Source organism: Varroa destructor, unplaced genomic scaffold, assembly GCF_002443255.2.
Source record: "Varroa destructor unplaced genomic scaffold, Vdes_3.0 BEIS01000004.1, whole genome shotgun sequence".
NCBI classification, from domain to species: domain Eukaryota; kingdom Metazoa; phylum Arthropoda; class Arachnida; order Mesostigmata; family Varroidae; genus Varroa; species Varroa destructor.
In genome coordinates this window covers 48,764,052-48,782,996 of record NW_019211457.1, presented here as the reverse complement: position 1 = coordinate 48,782,996, position 18,945 = coordinate 48,764,052, and the positions used below count along the sequence as shown (strand labels likewise).

At 40.2% G+C, this 18,945-nt stretch overlaps 1 protein-coding gene across 4 annotated transcripts in view; it reads right to left on the bottom strand.

Annotated features, from left to right (window-relative positions):
• The window catches only part of LOC111248999 (uncharacterized), a 77,426-nt gene that overhangs the window by 25,107 nt on the left and 33,374 nt on the right, over positions 1-18,945 (bottom strand). For 3 of the 4 annotated variants that reach the window (XM_086986008.1, XM_086986006.1, XM_086986007.1), the window contains one exon: positions 4,172-4,554. The exons of the other annotated variant lie outside the window; for it this stretch is intronic. In XM_086986008.1, coding sequence (XP_086842134.1) covers positions 4,172-4,205 — 34 coding nt within the window. In that variant the 5' untranslated portion in view covers positions 4,206-4,554. The remainder of the gene's footprint in view (positions 1-4,171; positions 4,555-18,945) is intronic. 4 annotated transcript variants of the gene reach the window in all.

Below are 18,945 nucleotides of genomic sequence, written 5' to 3'. Positions count from 1 at the left end.
TATTCTATAAGCAAACTGCCACTGGCAGGCGCTTAATTTGTATAGAACTTCCCAGTGCAAACGGCCTCGACATGCTGCAGCTGTCACTTTTCTCTGACTTTTTGTCGTAGGTAAGAACAAATTGTTCTTGTGCTGCTTGTCTTTACTATATATATATATATATATATATATATATATATATATATATATATGAGACCCGTCCGTTTGAGTAGTCTAATTAGTAAGGCCTATTAAGGACGCCAGCCACCACCTACCTACGTCGTGTTGTTTTAGCCGATTATTTTAGCCATTGCGTAGTGTGATGTCTATGATTTATTGCGTCGTGTATCTATTCCATGGCGATGGTAAAGCGAAAGGAGATGATATATGCCTCATGCTAAAGAAGCTCATTATTTGGAAGAAAGGAAAAATAATCAATGCACTTGTTATTATTAATTAAGTTAGGCTATTTTATGATTCGAACAGTTCCAGTGGCATATTCCTATTAACGCTATTCGGTTCGCTATTAAAGCGTCGTTTTTCTTTCATGTAGTCCTTCCGTACACACTTCTTACGTCAGTCTTATTTAAGTCGAATAAGTCTGCTCTATCAACAACACAAGCATACATTTATTATGGCTAAGACTGTAAATCAAGTTTGAACTTCGGTCAAAGAGCAACGATGGTAAAATAAATAAGTGTAGAATAATAGCCACACTGTACATACGTACCTTACATAATAAAGCTTTTCGGCTGCAAGAACTTGACTCTTTACCAGATTCTTCATCACTACCCTATTTGTATGTGTTTCGAGAATGGTATGGATGTGACGGCTCTAAAAATCCAGTTTAGGGATTAACCTGACAAAACCAGAAAACGCTATTTCTCTAATAGAAAGAGCTATTTTTGTCAGTTTTAGAATCTCAAGTCGGAGCTTAGCGGCTTTTTGGGGCGAACATATACTTCTCTCGTCTAAGTATTTTAAGTAATTTGGCCTTTCCACTCTTTTAAACTTTTTAACTTCAAATAATATGACTTGGATCCGCTGTTTTTTTTGTATGAAGCGTCATTCCTTTAACAAGTGTGAAACCTCAAGAAGTTTTGAAACGACCGAATGGTCGTATTACACGAAATCACTGTTGGGGAACTATTCACAATTTCGGAAATGGAATACGTGACTAATTTCGGTGCGAAATTAAAGCATTCATTGACGTTGCAAACTATTGTTGTTTGAATAAATTGTTTTGTCTTAAAAGCGTCATTAAGAACAGTACCATTCTTGTTTCAATTCTTTTTTCCTTTTTTAAGCTGCGACACGCTACATGTTTAGTATAGATGCAAACTGTATGGTGGTGATCGTAAGAGCGTTGCTATGCCATACGCATGAAAAATAAGTGTGTGTACAGTGGCTTTTGATACCCAAGCGGCTAAATCGATGAAGAATCTCAAAAGCATCATATGACCTATCGTTACGGCTTATTTTCAAATGAGTAATATACATAAAACTGTTCAAAATCACAAGTGACAACCAAAATGCGTTGTCATCGCATGCTATACGTTAAAAAGTTAGTCCAATTAGATGGGAGCGGCGTTGTATAGCAACGGCAAAAGTCGGCGACACTTCATATTTTAACCGCTGCCAACGGAAACTGATGCTGGAGTAAAAGAAGAGGCTAACTCGATCGTTGTTGCCACGGTCGGCACCTTATTAAATTCCTTCCGCTCAGCCGTACAGTTTGTTTAGGGTTATGGGTCAGCAACACTAGCGCCAATATCACTCGCAAAACCCCGATCCTTTGCAGGGCAATGATCTAAAGTTAGCTCTACTTGATGGGTGAAACACACGCAGCCATCTTGTCGCCAGCCAAAACGGATTATAATAACGATGTAGGAGTTGCGAGAAAAACATCCGTGCGGAAAGACGAACTAATGCCAAGATGGCGATAACAATGAGAGGAGGGAAGATCAAGGCTTCATTAAAATGTCGACGGTTTGTAGAAAGGAAGAGGGCAAATGATGATGCGTTATGGCGGGGGACGAAAAATTGCATTGGTTTATTTTTTCTTGCTTTTTTGAATTACTTTTCTGACACCATCGATGCCTGCGACGAGCTACAGAAAATAGGACGGGCAACATTGACGGACCATTAATGGCATGCAACTGGTGGTGGCCTCAAAGTAATTTCTAAGTAAAAAGTGGTTTTCATCCATTATGCTTTTCTTTTCGAAAACCATGGTCGTAATGACCGCAAATCTCGAACAACATAAAAGTCCCCTTTGTTTTTAGGTCCTTGTGTCAATATTATTTCACGTCTCATTTCGCTTATCAATTGAAAGAGTGTTAGTACAATCAAGCATATATATAACTAACATACGATATTGTATTAGGTATACTGATGCATCAACAGTCTTGACATCTTAGCACTTCATCATCCAGTCTGACATTCTGGGGGTGCCATGCAGCACCCAGATCAACACGGGGACAACTATATTAGCGTATTGACACAAAGGTAACGCCCCTTAGCAACAGACTGTGTCGCCACAACAACGATAGTGGGCATGTTACCTGATGTTCGACAGAGTCGACGTGTCCATTTCCGTTCATGGACTGATAACTAACATCAATAACAATGGCGTTAATTAACTGCGTAATTGAACCTAATTCTATATCGTTAAAACATAGTTACGGATTTAACTATCATGTGTCTTTCTGAAACAGCAGAGCTTGGAAGACCCACAGCTAACAGATTCTATTTTTGCCAAATGTCATATTACTGCGGCCTTCGTGAGTTTTTAAAGGCAGAGTTGTTTTAATCGGGCATGATTTATGTCATACCCGGGACCTACCGTCCTGACATACGGTTATTTGCTAAATTCAAGAATTGTTGTAAGCATAAACTCGTAAAGAATGGAGAGATTTTATTAACACTTCTTTCTTTTAACACTCGAATGATTGCCACTATGTGACCGACATCAAAGCACGCAGTAACTTAGGATTCAATTCATTGAAATATGGCCAATGAATTTCATAATCAAGTTGAGTGCTAAATTGCGTAGATATAACGGTTATCCACTTTGTCATAGTAATTGATAGTCTGTAAATATTTGCTAACAACATGGCCTTCAGTCACGCGGCAAATACTTCCTGATGAATACAGATAAATAAAAATTGTTACTTGTGTGTTGCATGTGGATTGTTGTCTTATAGAAACAGTCGATGCGGGGTTGACCTCATTCACTGACTTATTCATGCATTCATTCATTTATTACTTCTATTTTTTTCAAAATAAATAAGGAAAGAACGATACACAGCCACCACAGAGATTTCGCGTCTGTTTTGAAGCCTGCTCTACCACCAACCGATCTTTGCACATATTCGTTATAGACAAATGGTCAGAACGCCATTCATTGTAAGTAGCTGTTTAAAAGCATGCAAGTTGACAATATGGACTGAGCAGCTGACGAAGGGAGGACTTGTTTGCGATTGCCTTGACCTTCCGTCGCGTAGTAATGAGATTAATTCAAGTAACTAGATGGTACCTCACTTTTGTGAATCCATGAATTGTAGAGAAAGACGAATTAAGAAGTCTCGGCACGAGAACTAACATCTTTCTCTAGCCGACTATTTAAACTTAACAGGTTAAGTTAAGTAAATGCATATACCAACGGCGGCAGCTTTCGTACTAAAAGTAACCGCTACGAGAGTAAGAGTCTACGAGAGGAATTCGGTTTATACCGTACGCTAGCTATAAGGCGACTATATAGGTGCCTTTTGTATAGAAAACGTGAGGCTGAACAGGTTGTTAGATGCGATCTATGAATAAATAGTGAAATAAACTCCGACCACTAAAAGATTTAGTACTGCCTAACGGTCGTTTCCGGTTCTACCTCGTATACTCTCATTTTTAGTAACGAAGTGCAAACATATTGATATGTATATACAAGCAAACTACGTATAGTCTGTAGTTAGAACATAACAAATTTAAACGTGTGTGAGTATTTTATCTTAGTGACTTTATGGTGGTATTTTAATCATAGTAACATCTCATTGCAAAAAACAGTTTTTGACGCTATAAGAGCCTGCGAAGTAGTTGTTTGCCGGCGTCAGCTGCACATAACACAAGTTTGAAAACACAGGTTTTACGGTTTTATTTGCATCTGTTGTTTCCGAGTGTGTTTTGTTTTCCTTCGCACCTTCGAAAATTCTCCGCTTGAGACACGATCCCATTTTATGGAATGGCGCTTCTTTCTTCGCAATTGAGCTTATTTATGAAAAAAATTAAGGACAACCGATCCGTTCTACTTTCGAGAGGGTGCGGCACGGGTTCCATAGCCTTAGGAACCCGTTTTTTTCACCGCTACGTTCTAGAGACATTTTTACGTTCTGGTGCTCCAACTTTTTGCCTTGATCCTTGAAGCACCTCGCAGAATTCGTGAGAAAACGTGGCCTAAATTTTTGCTCGATTTGAGGCGCCCCGTCGACAACTCTGCCTCAACGCCGTCTGCTCTTGAATAACGAAGCCATTCCACAGTGCGTCGGCACAAACGAACGAATAACAACAACGCTTCGACAATGCCTGAGGAACGGAATAAAGCAGTCAGAAATTTGACGTTCTTTTTTTGTCTGCCCTTTGTGCCTTCATCTATCTGTCTACTTACGTACCTGCTAATCTTCAAACTTGCCCCTCTTCGTGTATGAATGTGTCAAACTCACTTTAGTTCCTCCTAAAGCCATTTCAAAGGCGCGCATATGCACCGTTTGCTGGCATTTTTTTTTTCATTTTTGGTGGGCAACTAAAAAAAAGCGACGCATCTATATACCCGAGGCCACGTGTTGGCCAAACTGTTTGACACACAGCGCTAAGCTTTTTTATACTAAGAACTTTTAGGGAATTTTGAGACGGATATATTCAACGGGTCTATTGTTAAGTCTGATGTTATTTAGCAGAGGTACACCCTAATTATTAGGAGAAAATTGAAGTTCAGGCTCGGCAAATACTCTTAATTTGCAAAACAATATATATTAGAATTTTAAAAAGAGTTGTATGTAATCAAGAATTTTATTTAAGCTGAAAACAATATACGAGTAGTGGATTACGCGCTGCCGAGTCTCATCTTTATACCCAGATTAAATTTTGTAATGTTCTTTTTGAAAAGAACCGTAGAATGCTTCTTTTTTTGGTAGCATATTCGAAAGCTAGTAAACTAGCCTATTAACTAATAAATGGATGGTACTTTGCTGAGGTGACTTGCAGCAGCTCCGTCCTACAATGTTTTCCTTAAGAAAAATCTGGACATATATAGATAGACATTCGCAATCACTCACGCCTAGCTGGCGAGGAAAAATAAACGTCCTTGTATCTTCTTTGCCTTGACGCACCGTAGGTGACATAGCCGCAAACATTCTAAGGCTTCAGAAGAGATGAAAAAAGGACTGTATTATAAGGACAAGGCTATTCAGTATAGAGAAAATCTTGTCTGTGTGGTAATACGGGTGAGCGAGAAAAGGAAGTAAACATCTAGAGAATCGGCTACTCATAAAAGTGGAGTTGGGTTGTCCGTTGGCCTCCTGTGATCGGAACGCATTTTGTAGTTTTCAAACTCACAACTCTACACTTTTTGAACTCATACTCTGAGGGACAAACAGAAAAAGGGAAGAAGTGCACACACTCGTCATGTCTGGATGCACAAATAGACTTCAATTTAGCTTCAGTAACGGACTTTTCTATCTTCGTTCCTTTCTGCTCAAACCTGTTTCTTGCTCGTTTGTATACAAAAGCACCCAGTTAGTTATTGCGTTCAGAAAACTTGGCTACTCTAGCTGAAACTGGCTTTCAAAAAGACCAGAAATTATTGGTAGTATCGTCTATAATAGAAAAATGGATCGCAGATAATATCTGGGCCTTACTCTAGTTTAGTAATACTATTCGACCACAATTTCTAAAAGACTTGTTAAAGCGGCTTAGTTGGTATAAAAAAATATTCGTCTCAGAGTTATACTAAATTTCCAAACAAAGATAAAACATTATTTACTGTATCGAAACCCATGACATTTCAGGCAGCAAATATAACCCCTGACTCATTAAAAGCTTTATAATAAGAAACAGTATTTATTTAGCACACATGGTATCCAAGTTATGAAGTTCTATTTTTTAATTAGTCTTTTCTGTGCTTGGGCTATCTCGTTTACACCCTTCCGGTAGACCTTTGAAGAAATAAATTGCCTCTGTTTGCAAACGACCCCAATTTACAAACCTATTAACCACCATATCACTTTTTGCTCCATATGGCGCGAAGACACCTCACCTCCAATATTTGACAATTATAAAAGTAAATATCGCAAGTGTTATTATGTTTACCGAGGCAGCCGTTGTTTGTGATAATGAACTCACCGTGTACAGGACAATTACGATCATCGATAAAAAGATAATCACTCATGTTAGTAGCTTAGATGTACCAGATCCTATTAAAGCTGTATATACCACTATATTTGAAGATTTTTTGTTACTTATGTACTGTATTAGAAATATTTGTTGATGGTCTAGCTCTCCATGCACCTTCTCTAGGTGTCTTGTGGTCACTGGAGTAATTTTGAATATCGTTGGAGCCGTCTTTGTTCGAAACCCTCGAACTGACAGGAATTTTTCCAGTTCTCACACACCGTCTGCAGAGACAAATGGTTAATGTTCCTTAGTGTGTTTACATTTGACAATCTCTCTTAGCAAAGTATTTTAATACACAGTTGACGACAATCTACTTCCATGTATTTTCATTCGCCCATTGATTTGGCCTATCGGAGAACTTTCGTGGCTATGGCTCCCGTCCTATTTCGACACCTTGAAAGCAACAAACATGCATCTTGTCTTGATCTGAAACGGAGGTGAGCCGAAGATAGGCAAGATATAGTAGAAATCAAGTCTTACTATAGAGTGATTATGTTACAGACAAACCAATAAACGAAAAATATGCGCGGAAAATCCTAACAGTCAAAACAATCGACGTGATATTAGCACGCCCTTTGAACCTCCAGTGACTATGTTTTCATACATTTGGAACGGCATTGTAGGAAAGCCCTTCGAATGTTGCTTACACCACAGCTCGCGCTTAGATCTGATTTATGATACTTTATTTTAAAATACGATGGCGTGCAAAAGCCTTAGAGCTACGTCGGCAAATATGGCGAAAAAGAATGTACACATGCCGAGAAGAGCATTAAAAATAGAATAGGTCAGGGGATGATAGCCCGCACTTGTCACCAGTGATCGCCCGTTCGTTTGTTGCTGGGGCCTTCTTTGACTCTGTGTCATTTCTTCTCACCTCAGGTCGTTCGTCCGCCTGCCTTACTTTTTCCTTTAGCCGCTGCTTGTCTCTGCGCTACAACTTGGTTGCTACCGCTTGCATTGGTTTGGCTTTTCCTTTTGCTACTCCACCACTGCAAACCACGCCAAACCCAGTCCAGCGAAGCCCACCGGCGTGTAGTTCAATCAGGATCCTTTCTATTGGCTCTTTCATGTCGAAAGGCCGTGAGTCAACACAAGCTAGAGTTGCAGGGGTCGGTAGCCGGCAATGTGAATGAGCGATTACAAAGTCGTGGACGGTAGGACGCCTTTAGAGTTCGCTATTTTTTATCGGGGTTTCCATAGCTTTATCCAACAGAACACACAGCCAACGCAGATATTGATTTTCCACCGGCTAGCCGCGATAGTGCTGTACGAAAGGATCTAAAGTCGAGCATCGGAACTATAGGACGGCAGGTCTCAAGAACCGACAACCCATCGGTCTCTAACTTCAAATAAGATAGGTAGAACCTAGTAAGTTCTTGCCATCGACAAGACAAGGAGATAAGCATAAAAGGGCGCAAAAGCTACATCGACCGTTATTCCCTATAAAAGTTCATGTAGCAAGAATTGTAGCTCGATCTTAGTTTTTGGGGATTGGGTCACTCTGAACCAGCTGCGTTTAAGGTACACTTGGCTAAGTGAACCACTACTTTACGTATCTATAATAAACTTCCAAGAATTGCAACAATTATGGTTTTCCTCAAACAGCACATTTCAATATGTTTCTTACACTTACTATCGTCAAAATTCGTAAAAGTGAGGTCTTCCTCAGAGGTACGTATTTTGTTATCAAGTACTGTAGAGTGACTTCTCTACCAGTTCCATCTTCAAATGGCCATTCTGTTGCTTTTTAGTAAATAATACGACTGAAATCCCATTTCTTGACCGCTTTGACTCATCTACGCTGGCTGGCCGCCACCACAGTAATGACTAGAGGCCGTGCCATGTCTAGATAATATTACGCAGTGCCCTTTTTTAACGGCTCTAGCGATATCGTAGGCACTATGGGCCGGGGTCGGGCAAATCTCGCTAGTGCGACTGGTATGTGTGTCTGCCGGTATTGTTATTTCTGTGGTCGCTGGTTAGGAATTTTGACCAGTCGGTAGAAAGGTTGCTCATCAAAATTCTGCTCAGTAGTCTCCAAAACAGCCCAGGAAACAAAAATAGTCCCCTCTTCGAACCGCTGCTCTTCTTTTTCCCATTCTCGTCCTACTGACCGTTCTCGTCGTGTCATCGGCCAGAGCGGATGCCTCGACAGCCTCAATTTTCCTACCGCTCTTTGGTTTTCTCCTTTATCTTCCTATTCTTGTCTGCGGCGTCCCTTCTCTTTTTCGGGATTTGTGGGTAATGTCCTGACCTGCCAGCGACCACAGCTACCGCTGTAGAAACAGTTGCCCCGTTTTTCAAACCCTGGCGTTGTTGTTCCCCTCGGCCAAATTGTCTCTCTCTCTTTTTCGCCGTGACCGTCAAACACACTGGTCAATTCCGTTCTGCAAGATCAAGCGAATAGAGAAACTATAGGAGTTGACGCTGCTACGTTTACTGTTGCCCTAGACACAACAACGACGACTAGGAACCACTCTGCTATTGAGCAAACGCCATTGTGGCAGCGACTGGCGGTCAAGCACCAATAGTGGAATAACGAATAAAGCAATAACCTTATTGACTCAGCTTGCATCTACTCAACTTCTCGACGAAATGGGAAGTATCAACAAAAAAAGTAAGTCAACGCCAATTTCTCTCTGTCTCCATTTACCTGATTGCCAAAGTTGCTCCCTTATCCATGCTTGCTCGTTAGTATAGCTACTACATTATATTCACGTTATACAATTTGTGCAAAGCAATATCTATGCTGGGATTGTACTAATATCCGGCACCAGTATTTCATCAATTTATAAAGAGGATAAATATAAGGCAAATTTCTCTGGTTTGTATGAATCTTTATGTCGAACATTGGACCTTGTGTGTGTAGGCCTCTAAATAGACGGCTGCTCTTCAAGTTGTTAAACTAGTTACCACTGCAAAATCCTAAATTATGCTATTGTTGTAAATCGCGCAGATTTACTGTAATTGTCAATAGATCGTCACAATTGAGACGCACATTAGTAAAAACGCCATTCTATTCATCGACACCCTTTGGAAACGTCCAGCAATCTTAGTTTTACAAATAACCATAATGAATATTTTTATTGTTTCAATTATTAGTTTACCGAATCACCAAAAAAAACCACAATTTAATTTTAACACTTTTGTACCCCTGCATCATTAAATCGATGCATCAGGTTTTCCAATGGCCCATTATATCATTGTGACTTTGTATATATTAGGCCTATCCTAAAGAGTTGTATTTTTATTGTTGTTCAGGATCTGTTTTAACAATATTAACAATTTTTGTTTGCTTCAGAGACGGATATCTAAAGACTTCGCTAAAGGCACCTAGACGTCTGATTTCCTTTTCAAAGATTGCCTCTTTCCGTATTCTTGCATTGACTTGCGTCAATTCCCATTTTGTGTGCTTACTTACATTGTGGTATTGTGTGTCTTCTACTGCCTACAAGGGACTCATTCAGTTTTTTCCTACCCCATAAACGATAGAACCGATCAGAAATGTCGTTCCGCACCCGAAACCGAAGAATAATGGACGCTGTGGTAATAATCGCCTATAGTTGCGTATTTGTGTGATCAATGAAGCTCTCATTCTTCGAAAAAAATTCTCCCGTTTTCAATTACAGGTAGATGTCATATAAGAGCCTGTTTTTCTCGGTCATAATGGTATCAGTTTTCTTATCTTACGGGACGGGCTGCCGACAACGCCTGCTCGCTCAGTTACAGGGATTCTTTTTAAAGGACAATGCTCAATAGAACCTACATTGCTCTTGCTTTTGTCAGCCGAATATTAGAAGAATTTTTTATTTTAAAATGTTGCAGTCCAATCAAGAGAGCGTTTATGTCTCGTTCAAAGCCGCAACCGAATTTCAGCGCTAAGAGGGGCATTTGAGGTACATACACCATTTGCTGCTATTATTACCAAGGGCTATCTTGAGACACATTTGGTGGTCTTTATAAAAATTTACCTTTACTACGCTCAGTATTTTTTAAAATGATGTATCATGGACCCTTGAAAGCAACAATGAAGTAACGCCTTCCATCGATGGAGTCACTAACACATTGGCTTGCTAAACCGATACAAGCACGTAATGCGCCGATAACGTTAGAGATTGTATCCTCCCTTCACACACAGACCAAGAAAAAAGTTAATAGCAGGAGCTCCAGAAAAATCTATCAACTTTTTTCTTGGTCTGTTTCCCTTGAAGTCTGGCATATATATATATATATATATATATATATATATATATATATACAAAGACCTGTAGTTTGAAATGAGTTGCAACACTATTTAACCCTATATTCGTATTATGCTGCCACGGGTGTGGCAGTATGTTTCACCGACAGATTTTGCGGAGCAATTAATGACGAGCTACTTATCCATTTTTCACTTGCTTAGGCGTATGAAGGCGGTACCTAGGCGATATCACACCAAAGCACATGACATGTTTTATGGACGAGTAGCGAAGATCGTCCTGCCGTATCCATATGTGAAATCAAATAACTCAAGATTGTACTTTGAAATGTTCGAAATGTACATGATGGACTTGATTGGCTTCGCCTTCTGTGTTGGCCTGAACACATGAATATTCTGAAGATGTTTGTTTCATTTTACAGAATTGATCTACTGTCGCCACTTAAGCCATTTAGCAATTTCTAATGGTGTTCTTAGTAAGTGTGTTACTAGAGCGTTTTGTGACAGTTTCTGTTACTTCTTCTACACTTGCACAGCTGCTTAGTCAATTCTTAGAATTTAGTGGACGCCAAACATGCCTACGAAAAAGGACATTGTGATTGGAACACAATGGTCGCAGTGTAAGGATAAAAAAAAATGAGAAGAGACCCAAGGTGGCCACAGGTGGCCCCATTTTTGTGTGTAATGTTCAATTTGACCTAGACATCTGCGGCTGCCGTACAAAAATAGCTTACCTGATGCAGCTGGTTGTCGCCGCCGCTGCTACCTTTTCTGCCGCGAGTAGTTCTTGCTCAACGGGCAACAACGCAAAAAGACCAGTTCAAGCAGCGCTGGCATTAGTAGAAATGGCGGGTAACAGAAATGGAAAACAGCGACAACGACAACAATATCAGCGACATAACGGAAGGAAACGGGTCGTCTCTTTCAGTCCTAGGCCTATCTTCACGGCCGCTCTAGCTAGCTGTCGAGGAATGGATGTGTTGCGATATCCCCCCGCACATGCGACATGGCCAGCCATTGACACACAGCGAGACATTTCTAATGGTACAGCAACCTCTGCCAGAACCAGCCAAACTCGAGGCCACCTTCTTCGCATTTTGCCGGCTGTAAACAGCAGCATCTCAGCTAAACAGAAGGTTCTGTTTCTATACTAGATACAACAGGTACAGTATACTGCTATTGTATAGGAGCTTAGAGAAGAGAAAGCCGCTGTAAGACTAGGTAGTGTCTGGTAACTAGAAAACGGCATTCCAGCCCTAACCAGCAGTGCTAAGTAAAGAGCGGAGGTAAATCCGCTACCTTCTTATTCAGACGCTACGGAGTTGCATTTGCTTGGAACATTTGTCTTTTAGCTGCCTCGTGATCGTACGATTGTGCCTGTGGCAGCAGCCCAATACAAACTCTGGTCATTCCTAACATACAGTAACACAAATGAGACAGGGGCTCAACAGCACATGAGGTTACGCATGACTTAGCAGCTACAGACGTCGCTTCTTTTTATGTAGAAGAAGGTGTTGGAATCGAAGCTTGCTGCAAACCTAAAATCGGTTAATCCTTAGTGTCATAGCCATGCTCATCATTAGTCTTAATAATATTCCGCAGTTTCAAACACATCTCTTCGGACTCGATGAGAGCCTAGTGAGCGTTAAGGAAACCTCCATTCAAGTCTGTACTAAAAACGATTTGATTAAAATCAGAATCTTTATCAGCAGCTTCCATAAAATTGATAACGTTACCAACTAATGACCCATTTCCCTATCGCTTTGATGCATCTTCTTCAGGACAAGGTGTATGCAAGACCAGGCTTGTAGTTGCAGGAAAAGTAGAATTACATTATTGAAGCTGAGGCGAAAGATAAGGTGTAAATCAACAATTACTGACATACAAAAAATGTATATGACGATGATGAACTTTGATGAGCACAATTTGAGGTGTATATTGCACCATTATGACCCCTTTCTGCGATCTTAGCCATCTCTGTACTACAAGGGGCCCGCACAGAGAAACTGATGCTGATAAACGACAGTGCACAAATCTAAACCTAGCAGGCTTGAATCTGGCTGCTAGAAGGTCATCTAATTACCAAGCTTAGTACAATAGAAATTCTTATAATTATGTCTAGTTTAATTATTTTTCCCAAAGTGCAAAGTTAGCCACTGTTCCAATTTGTATTTGGCAGCATTTTTGTCTCCACCTGAAAATCGAATTCCAACTCTAATTGTGTGACTTATCCGTGCCTCCATTGAATTCTGTCCGAAGTGTTGGCTCAATTCGCCTCTGACCATTTAGACTATTTTTTTCGTTGCTCTCATTAAAAAGAAGTGAGCGTTTGTTTCGAAATTTGGGCATATTATCCCAGAACAGCCAATTACCAGGACCACAACGGCTTTATGAGAACTGCGAAACGACCGGGAATGGCTCGAGTTATGATGTTAAGATGAAAGGAACCGGGGTTGCAGATTGAAACTTCCACAAACTACACTTGCCACTAAATGTCATTCTAGGCATGCCTGCAACGTGCTTAACTAACGCATATATCCGTCTTTGCAAAAGCAAAGTGTATTTGTTTAGTTCACGCAATAAGAAAGCAGTGAAACAAGAAGATAGAAACACCATTGGTTTATGACATCTTAAAAAATCTGTGATAAATACGGAACCTCAAAATCAATTGCGATTGAATAATACCAGTAACCGTAAACTAGAGCTTTCAAGCGCTTTTTTTTTTATTTTAAAGACTACAATGTAATTTCACTATATAAATTATTTGTTTTGCTAGCTCGAAAAAGTAGTGTCATGCACTTCAATTGAAGTTCGACAACCAAACTGAAAATTATGCTTACGCGCATCGCACAAAAAGCACATCCACCATATTTGTGGATGAAGCATATTGTAAAACAAACTTACGCTGTAGCAGAGTTTAAGGACACTTAGTGTGACTAATATTCAGTTTTGGAAGATTTCCTACACAAGAATGTCGTGTTCATTTGATGAAGCTTTTCTATTGGACTTAATCGCCTCTCATGTTTTCAATAAAGATGGGTCTCTCCAATCTTCATCAGTTGCCCACGTTTTCTGGGATGGTGCCCCAAGTCGAATCGATTAACAGGCTTTGGGATTTAGCTGTATTTTCAATCCTAAGATATAATACTATACACCTCGGCCGCCTATCTTAGGCGGATATTAAAATATTTATATTTGCGGCGTCTGATGCCTGTTTTGGTATGTTGCTTTTATTTTCTATCCATTCGAAAGGAAAATTGAATAAATAAAAAATCTCATATTATTGACTTATGTTCTAGACACATAAATGTAAGCTTATACATAGACTCTAACTCGCGAGTCTTTCTCAGTCTAGGTACCGTCTCTTAACTAGCTGGGCCACCTCTGCAATAGATTTTGTGTTATATTTCTATATGGTACCCTACCATTTAGCTGATACCGTCGAAAATTATTCCATTGAACAGAGTTTTACCATCACTAGTAGTTTCTTCGACTTAATTGCAAGGAAGAAATATTAGTCAACAGAACTCTAGAAAAAACTCACTCACACCTCAACACTCTTGTCGTATACCTTTGAGCTGGAAGTAATTACGTATTATTAAAGCGATTGTTTTTTCGTTTCATATACCCACACAGATAAACCATTTACTTAGTACTTTATTATAAAACATACACTATGTATGACGGGGTGTGACTTGGGAGCCAGACCCTGCGTTTATGAGAGCCGTCACTTGTTGCGATGTATCGACCGATAAATGGAAGTGGATTTATCGTCCTTGCCGACAATGACGGATTTACAGAGGGTCAAGAGAAGCAAAACGATGCACAAAGGTGAATGACCGTCGTCAACCATTGGAAATCGTCGCCTTCGTCATCGGCATCGTTTCGAAAACCGAGTCTCGCCTTTTCCTTGCGAAGAAAATCGATCGGCGATGACCGACTGAAGACCGTCGCCGCTGCTGGTAAAAGACATGTCGGCCAAAACAGACAGCAGAACCAGTAGCAAAAGTAGGAATGGCATCAGCAACAACATGAATCTATTCATCCATCTATTTAGCGACGTACATATATATATATATATATATACGAAACGAACGCCGGCTGACTGTTCACGGCATTGTGCTTATTGACCATATATGTATCTATCTGCATATGTGGACCACATCGATAGACAGATAGTTATACAGACACTATCCGACTGACCATATGACAGAAAGAAAGAACTTTGAAGACATGATCGTGTCCACGTCGATCCAATCCAACGCAGAGCGAACGATCCACTTTTTTCGTACTTTGTCCTCACTCAGCTTTACTGCAATCTTTTTCCGAACTTTTTTCCACCCCGCACCCTCTCATAATCGTTGCAGCAAAAATGGCAGATGTCTTTAATTCTCTCGTTATTGACCAGCGATCGAAGACGCAAGAAACGTAACAGCGAGGGAAGCAAAGGAAGATATGCTACTTAATGGTGCCATGCTGCTGTAACCAGTAGAGTGTCGTCTGGCTGATAACGCTAGCGGACGGATGGTTGGACGTTGTAGTTCGCTACTTCGCCTATCGAAACAGTTACGACCCGGTGAGTCGCTCTCGAATAGGTATCTTCACTTCTGTGAGGGGCTTGCTAGCATCACTTTGACGCCCGCTAAATCCAAAGCAAATCGACGGTTGGCGATTGCTGGTGGTGGCTCAGGATCAAAGCAAAACACCTGCAACAGCAGTTAACAGTGATGGGAGAGACAGAAAGACGGATTGCCGAGCAGCACGAAAAGCACCGCCATTATTGCAGCAGGCAGGCGAACGAGTAAACACCGACTTACTGCAATGGGCAACGTCAACTATTACGTTATATGATACACAAAATCATTATCTTTGTTTCGAACAAAATTATCGTCGTTGTTGCTAGAATACGTTGCTACGACTGCGATCGTTACCACTGGTAACGCTGGCACTGCGTATCTAAGAGGAGTACTTTTTTAGTCGTAGTTGTCACCCGTAATATCGCGTCCGTTTCTGCTGTCTGTGCGCTGCAGCTGCGAGCAGTAAGCGTAGTACGAAACATTAGATATGGCACCAAAATGACTATTCGACAGACATGAGCATAAAAAGACACATTTACCACGTGTTTTATGAGTGCTAGCTCCAATAAGTTTATATGTGAAATGGTATTTTCTAAGTCTCTTAAAAGCCACGCCATGCGGACGGCTTTTCAATACAAACTCTTGGAGTGATTAGATTTTACAGCTTGTTTTTGTTTTATCTCTACAGCGAGTTGTGTAGCTCAAACGTGATCTATAGTTAACAAACCGCCGACATACAGTAAGCACTAAACCATGCACATAAGTAAGAAACGCACATAATGAAATATATTCTGCCGATAAGGGTTAAGGAAACGAAAGGAGGCGGCCAGTGAGCCCTGAGTCTGTCGGAGGAATTTATAATAGCGTTCTCCGTCACGTACCGTTACACTAAATGTCAGCAAGAAAGTGTCGACAGAGATGCATGCAGAAGGTCATTAGTATCTAGTATGCGTTACATTAGAAGATGTTGCTGTCGCTCTAAAAAATTCAAGTCTTTCACATTTATTTTTTTTTTTTAAGTTGTCGACTTCAGAAATATGATTCTGATCAGGAAAGACCTCAGCACAGTTTCTGTCTTCTGTCTCAAAGGGCCCTGACAACCCCTACCACCCCCACAAGAAGACACCTTTGGCTGAAAATGATGTCAAATTTGCATAACAAGGTAAACATCGTTTTCCATCTTTTTTCTCCAAATTCCTTTCAGCATTTTGTTGTTGTATGACTTGCTATGGTTGCCATTTCCCTGCCGATCCTTAACTGAGGAATGTCATCTCGAGTTTGAATTTCTGATAATGAGCTTTTCCCTCTTTGCCTTTGGTCCTGTTTGTTAATTCTGATGTTCAAGTTCAACAAAAAATAGCTTTTCCTAGCACATTTGATTTTTAGGCCATAACAAAACATGATAATAAAGATTACTCCTTGCTGTTTTTAGCTTTTTCAACTCAAGCAACACTTGGGATTGCAGACAAATCTACCACAGCACGAAGTGCGCAAGTTAGGTACCATAAACAATGGCTGTCTAGACATTACTTCCTTCAGACAAGGATTTGAAATGCAAAAGACAAGTATGACTAACAGCTAAAAAGGAGCCAACTACTTGGTTTTTTAACCAGAGGCTTTTAAGTTAGGCGATTACGTTATGGAATAAAACATCAAGTTATAAGGGCGTGGTGCCTTCATTACGTAGGATAAGAAAGATGCTCGATGTTTATCAGGGCTAGTTAAACAACAAAATTCTTATATAGTACCTATTCGGATATTCGACAAAGAGGACAATTTTTGCAAATATCTACCTAAATAAATGGACTTTAACATATATTGAGTATTTTTACAGGTTCACGTTGTTGTTACATAACTTCATCTATTTAGAATCTTCAAATTCGGCTAGCTATGCAACACATGCTTCCAACAGCGCAACTACAGTGGTTGCCACGCTGCTGACAATATTTCTATTTTTTTTTTATATGCCATTCGTGTAGCTCAGCAAAACGTATAGCTTTGCCCTCCACCGTGGTCGACGTATTACGAGCAGATAGAAACGTGTTACTGCAAAACCCTTTCCCTCATCTCTGTTTAAGAAATCATTATCATGACTAATTATACAAGTTACACGCTTCAAGGAACGAGTTAAGGTCTCCTAAAACAAAGGTATCAACGACTGTGCTAATCATCTCTACATCTTGCCCTTAAATGTTAGAGTGATGATGAAAATATGCACCTAAAGCAAAATAGGGCAGGCGGAAACTAACAGTGATCTGAAGAAGCAACAGACAACTTCGGAGATGCAAACAGCTTTTATATAGATATACTGTAGGTAATGCTGTTTCTTACTTTGGCAACGATAAAAGGTGCGCTTGAAAGCGCTCGCAATTGCTGCTGTCTTTTCGTAAGTGGCCGAACTACCAGTGTTATAGTTCGGCATTTACACAACGCTTTTGTATTCTTATTATAAGCATCCCTGTCACGTTCTATAATTTAAATACTCTTGTGAATTCATGGAAAGACAATCTAATGCAATATATATATGTACCGGCTTTTTCTTCAAACTGAGTAAATTTATATTGAGATAGTGAATGTGTGCTATTGTCAACAAGTTTTGCTATGGGCCGTGCAGACTATAAGTGCTTGATTAAATTACCGGCTGACCGGGCAATTCTGACGCGGCCATTAGATATTTTTTATATTAGATGAATAACGCCTATCTATTTATTGCAATGATTCTAAGTAAAGCGTTTCACTCATTATTTTGTTATACCCTCTGATTATCACGACCAATGAGAATCTACTTGTGTAACGACTGCCGTTTCGTCTAACAAGAACCTATTGGCACCTGTAACAACTAATCATAGCTTAGCCAGTCATTATCCTATGTATTCTAAACGCTGCAGTTGAGTGCTGCTTTTTGGTCGTTCCCATGGCGTCACGTTGTTTTCACAGTGGGTGGGACGCCAAGTGACAGCACTGCGTCATCATCACCACCACCATCTCAATCATCATGAGCACCAACAACGTCGGCGTCGTCGTCATCATAACAACGACTGTCCTATTCCGTTCCGTTTTCATTCCACTAATCATCATTACTATCCTCCTCGTTTTCACGACGATACTGTTGTTAACCAGGATGGTGATCATGCTATGATGATGTCGCCTTGGTGCTCGTCTTGTCGTTCGTATTCGCCATGGTCCTCAAATGTACATCATACGCGTCACTAAACCAACGAACTATAGCCAAAGAACGAGCTACAGTTATAATGTGAAATTTGGTCAATGAACGACTGCGACACCAACGACAACAAAAACAAACCGGTCAAAGCTTGACAAGTCCTTTTTTTTTGAAAAATTACCTTTTCGTGACCTCTTCTGATCGAGTTTTGCAATGAATCCTTGGTCAGTTTGGCGGTTACTCGATTAGACTGATAGTCAGACACCACATTTCTGACTTATCGAATTCGATGGATCTACTGATGTTTTCTGATAATGAATATGGCATAAGTCGACGCGGCAACGGACGACTAAAACCTTCGCGGCAATCATATTGCGATTGTTGTGTTAAAGTACCACCATTGAAGGAATAAAAAAGCGTGCCGACACCGCTAATGATGTATTCGGTTTTCTTTTTATGGTCACGATAGAAGCGCTCGAGAGATAATATATATATAAGTATGCTAAATGGCCATTAATGTCATGTACGCTAAGATGCAAAAAGTATTGCAGTTTATGATCGAATAGCGGCACAACAATCGCTTTTTC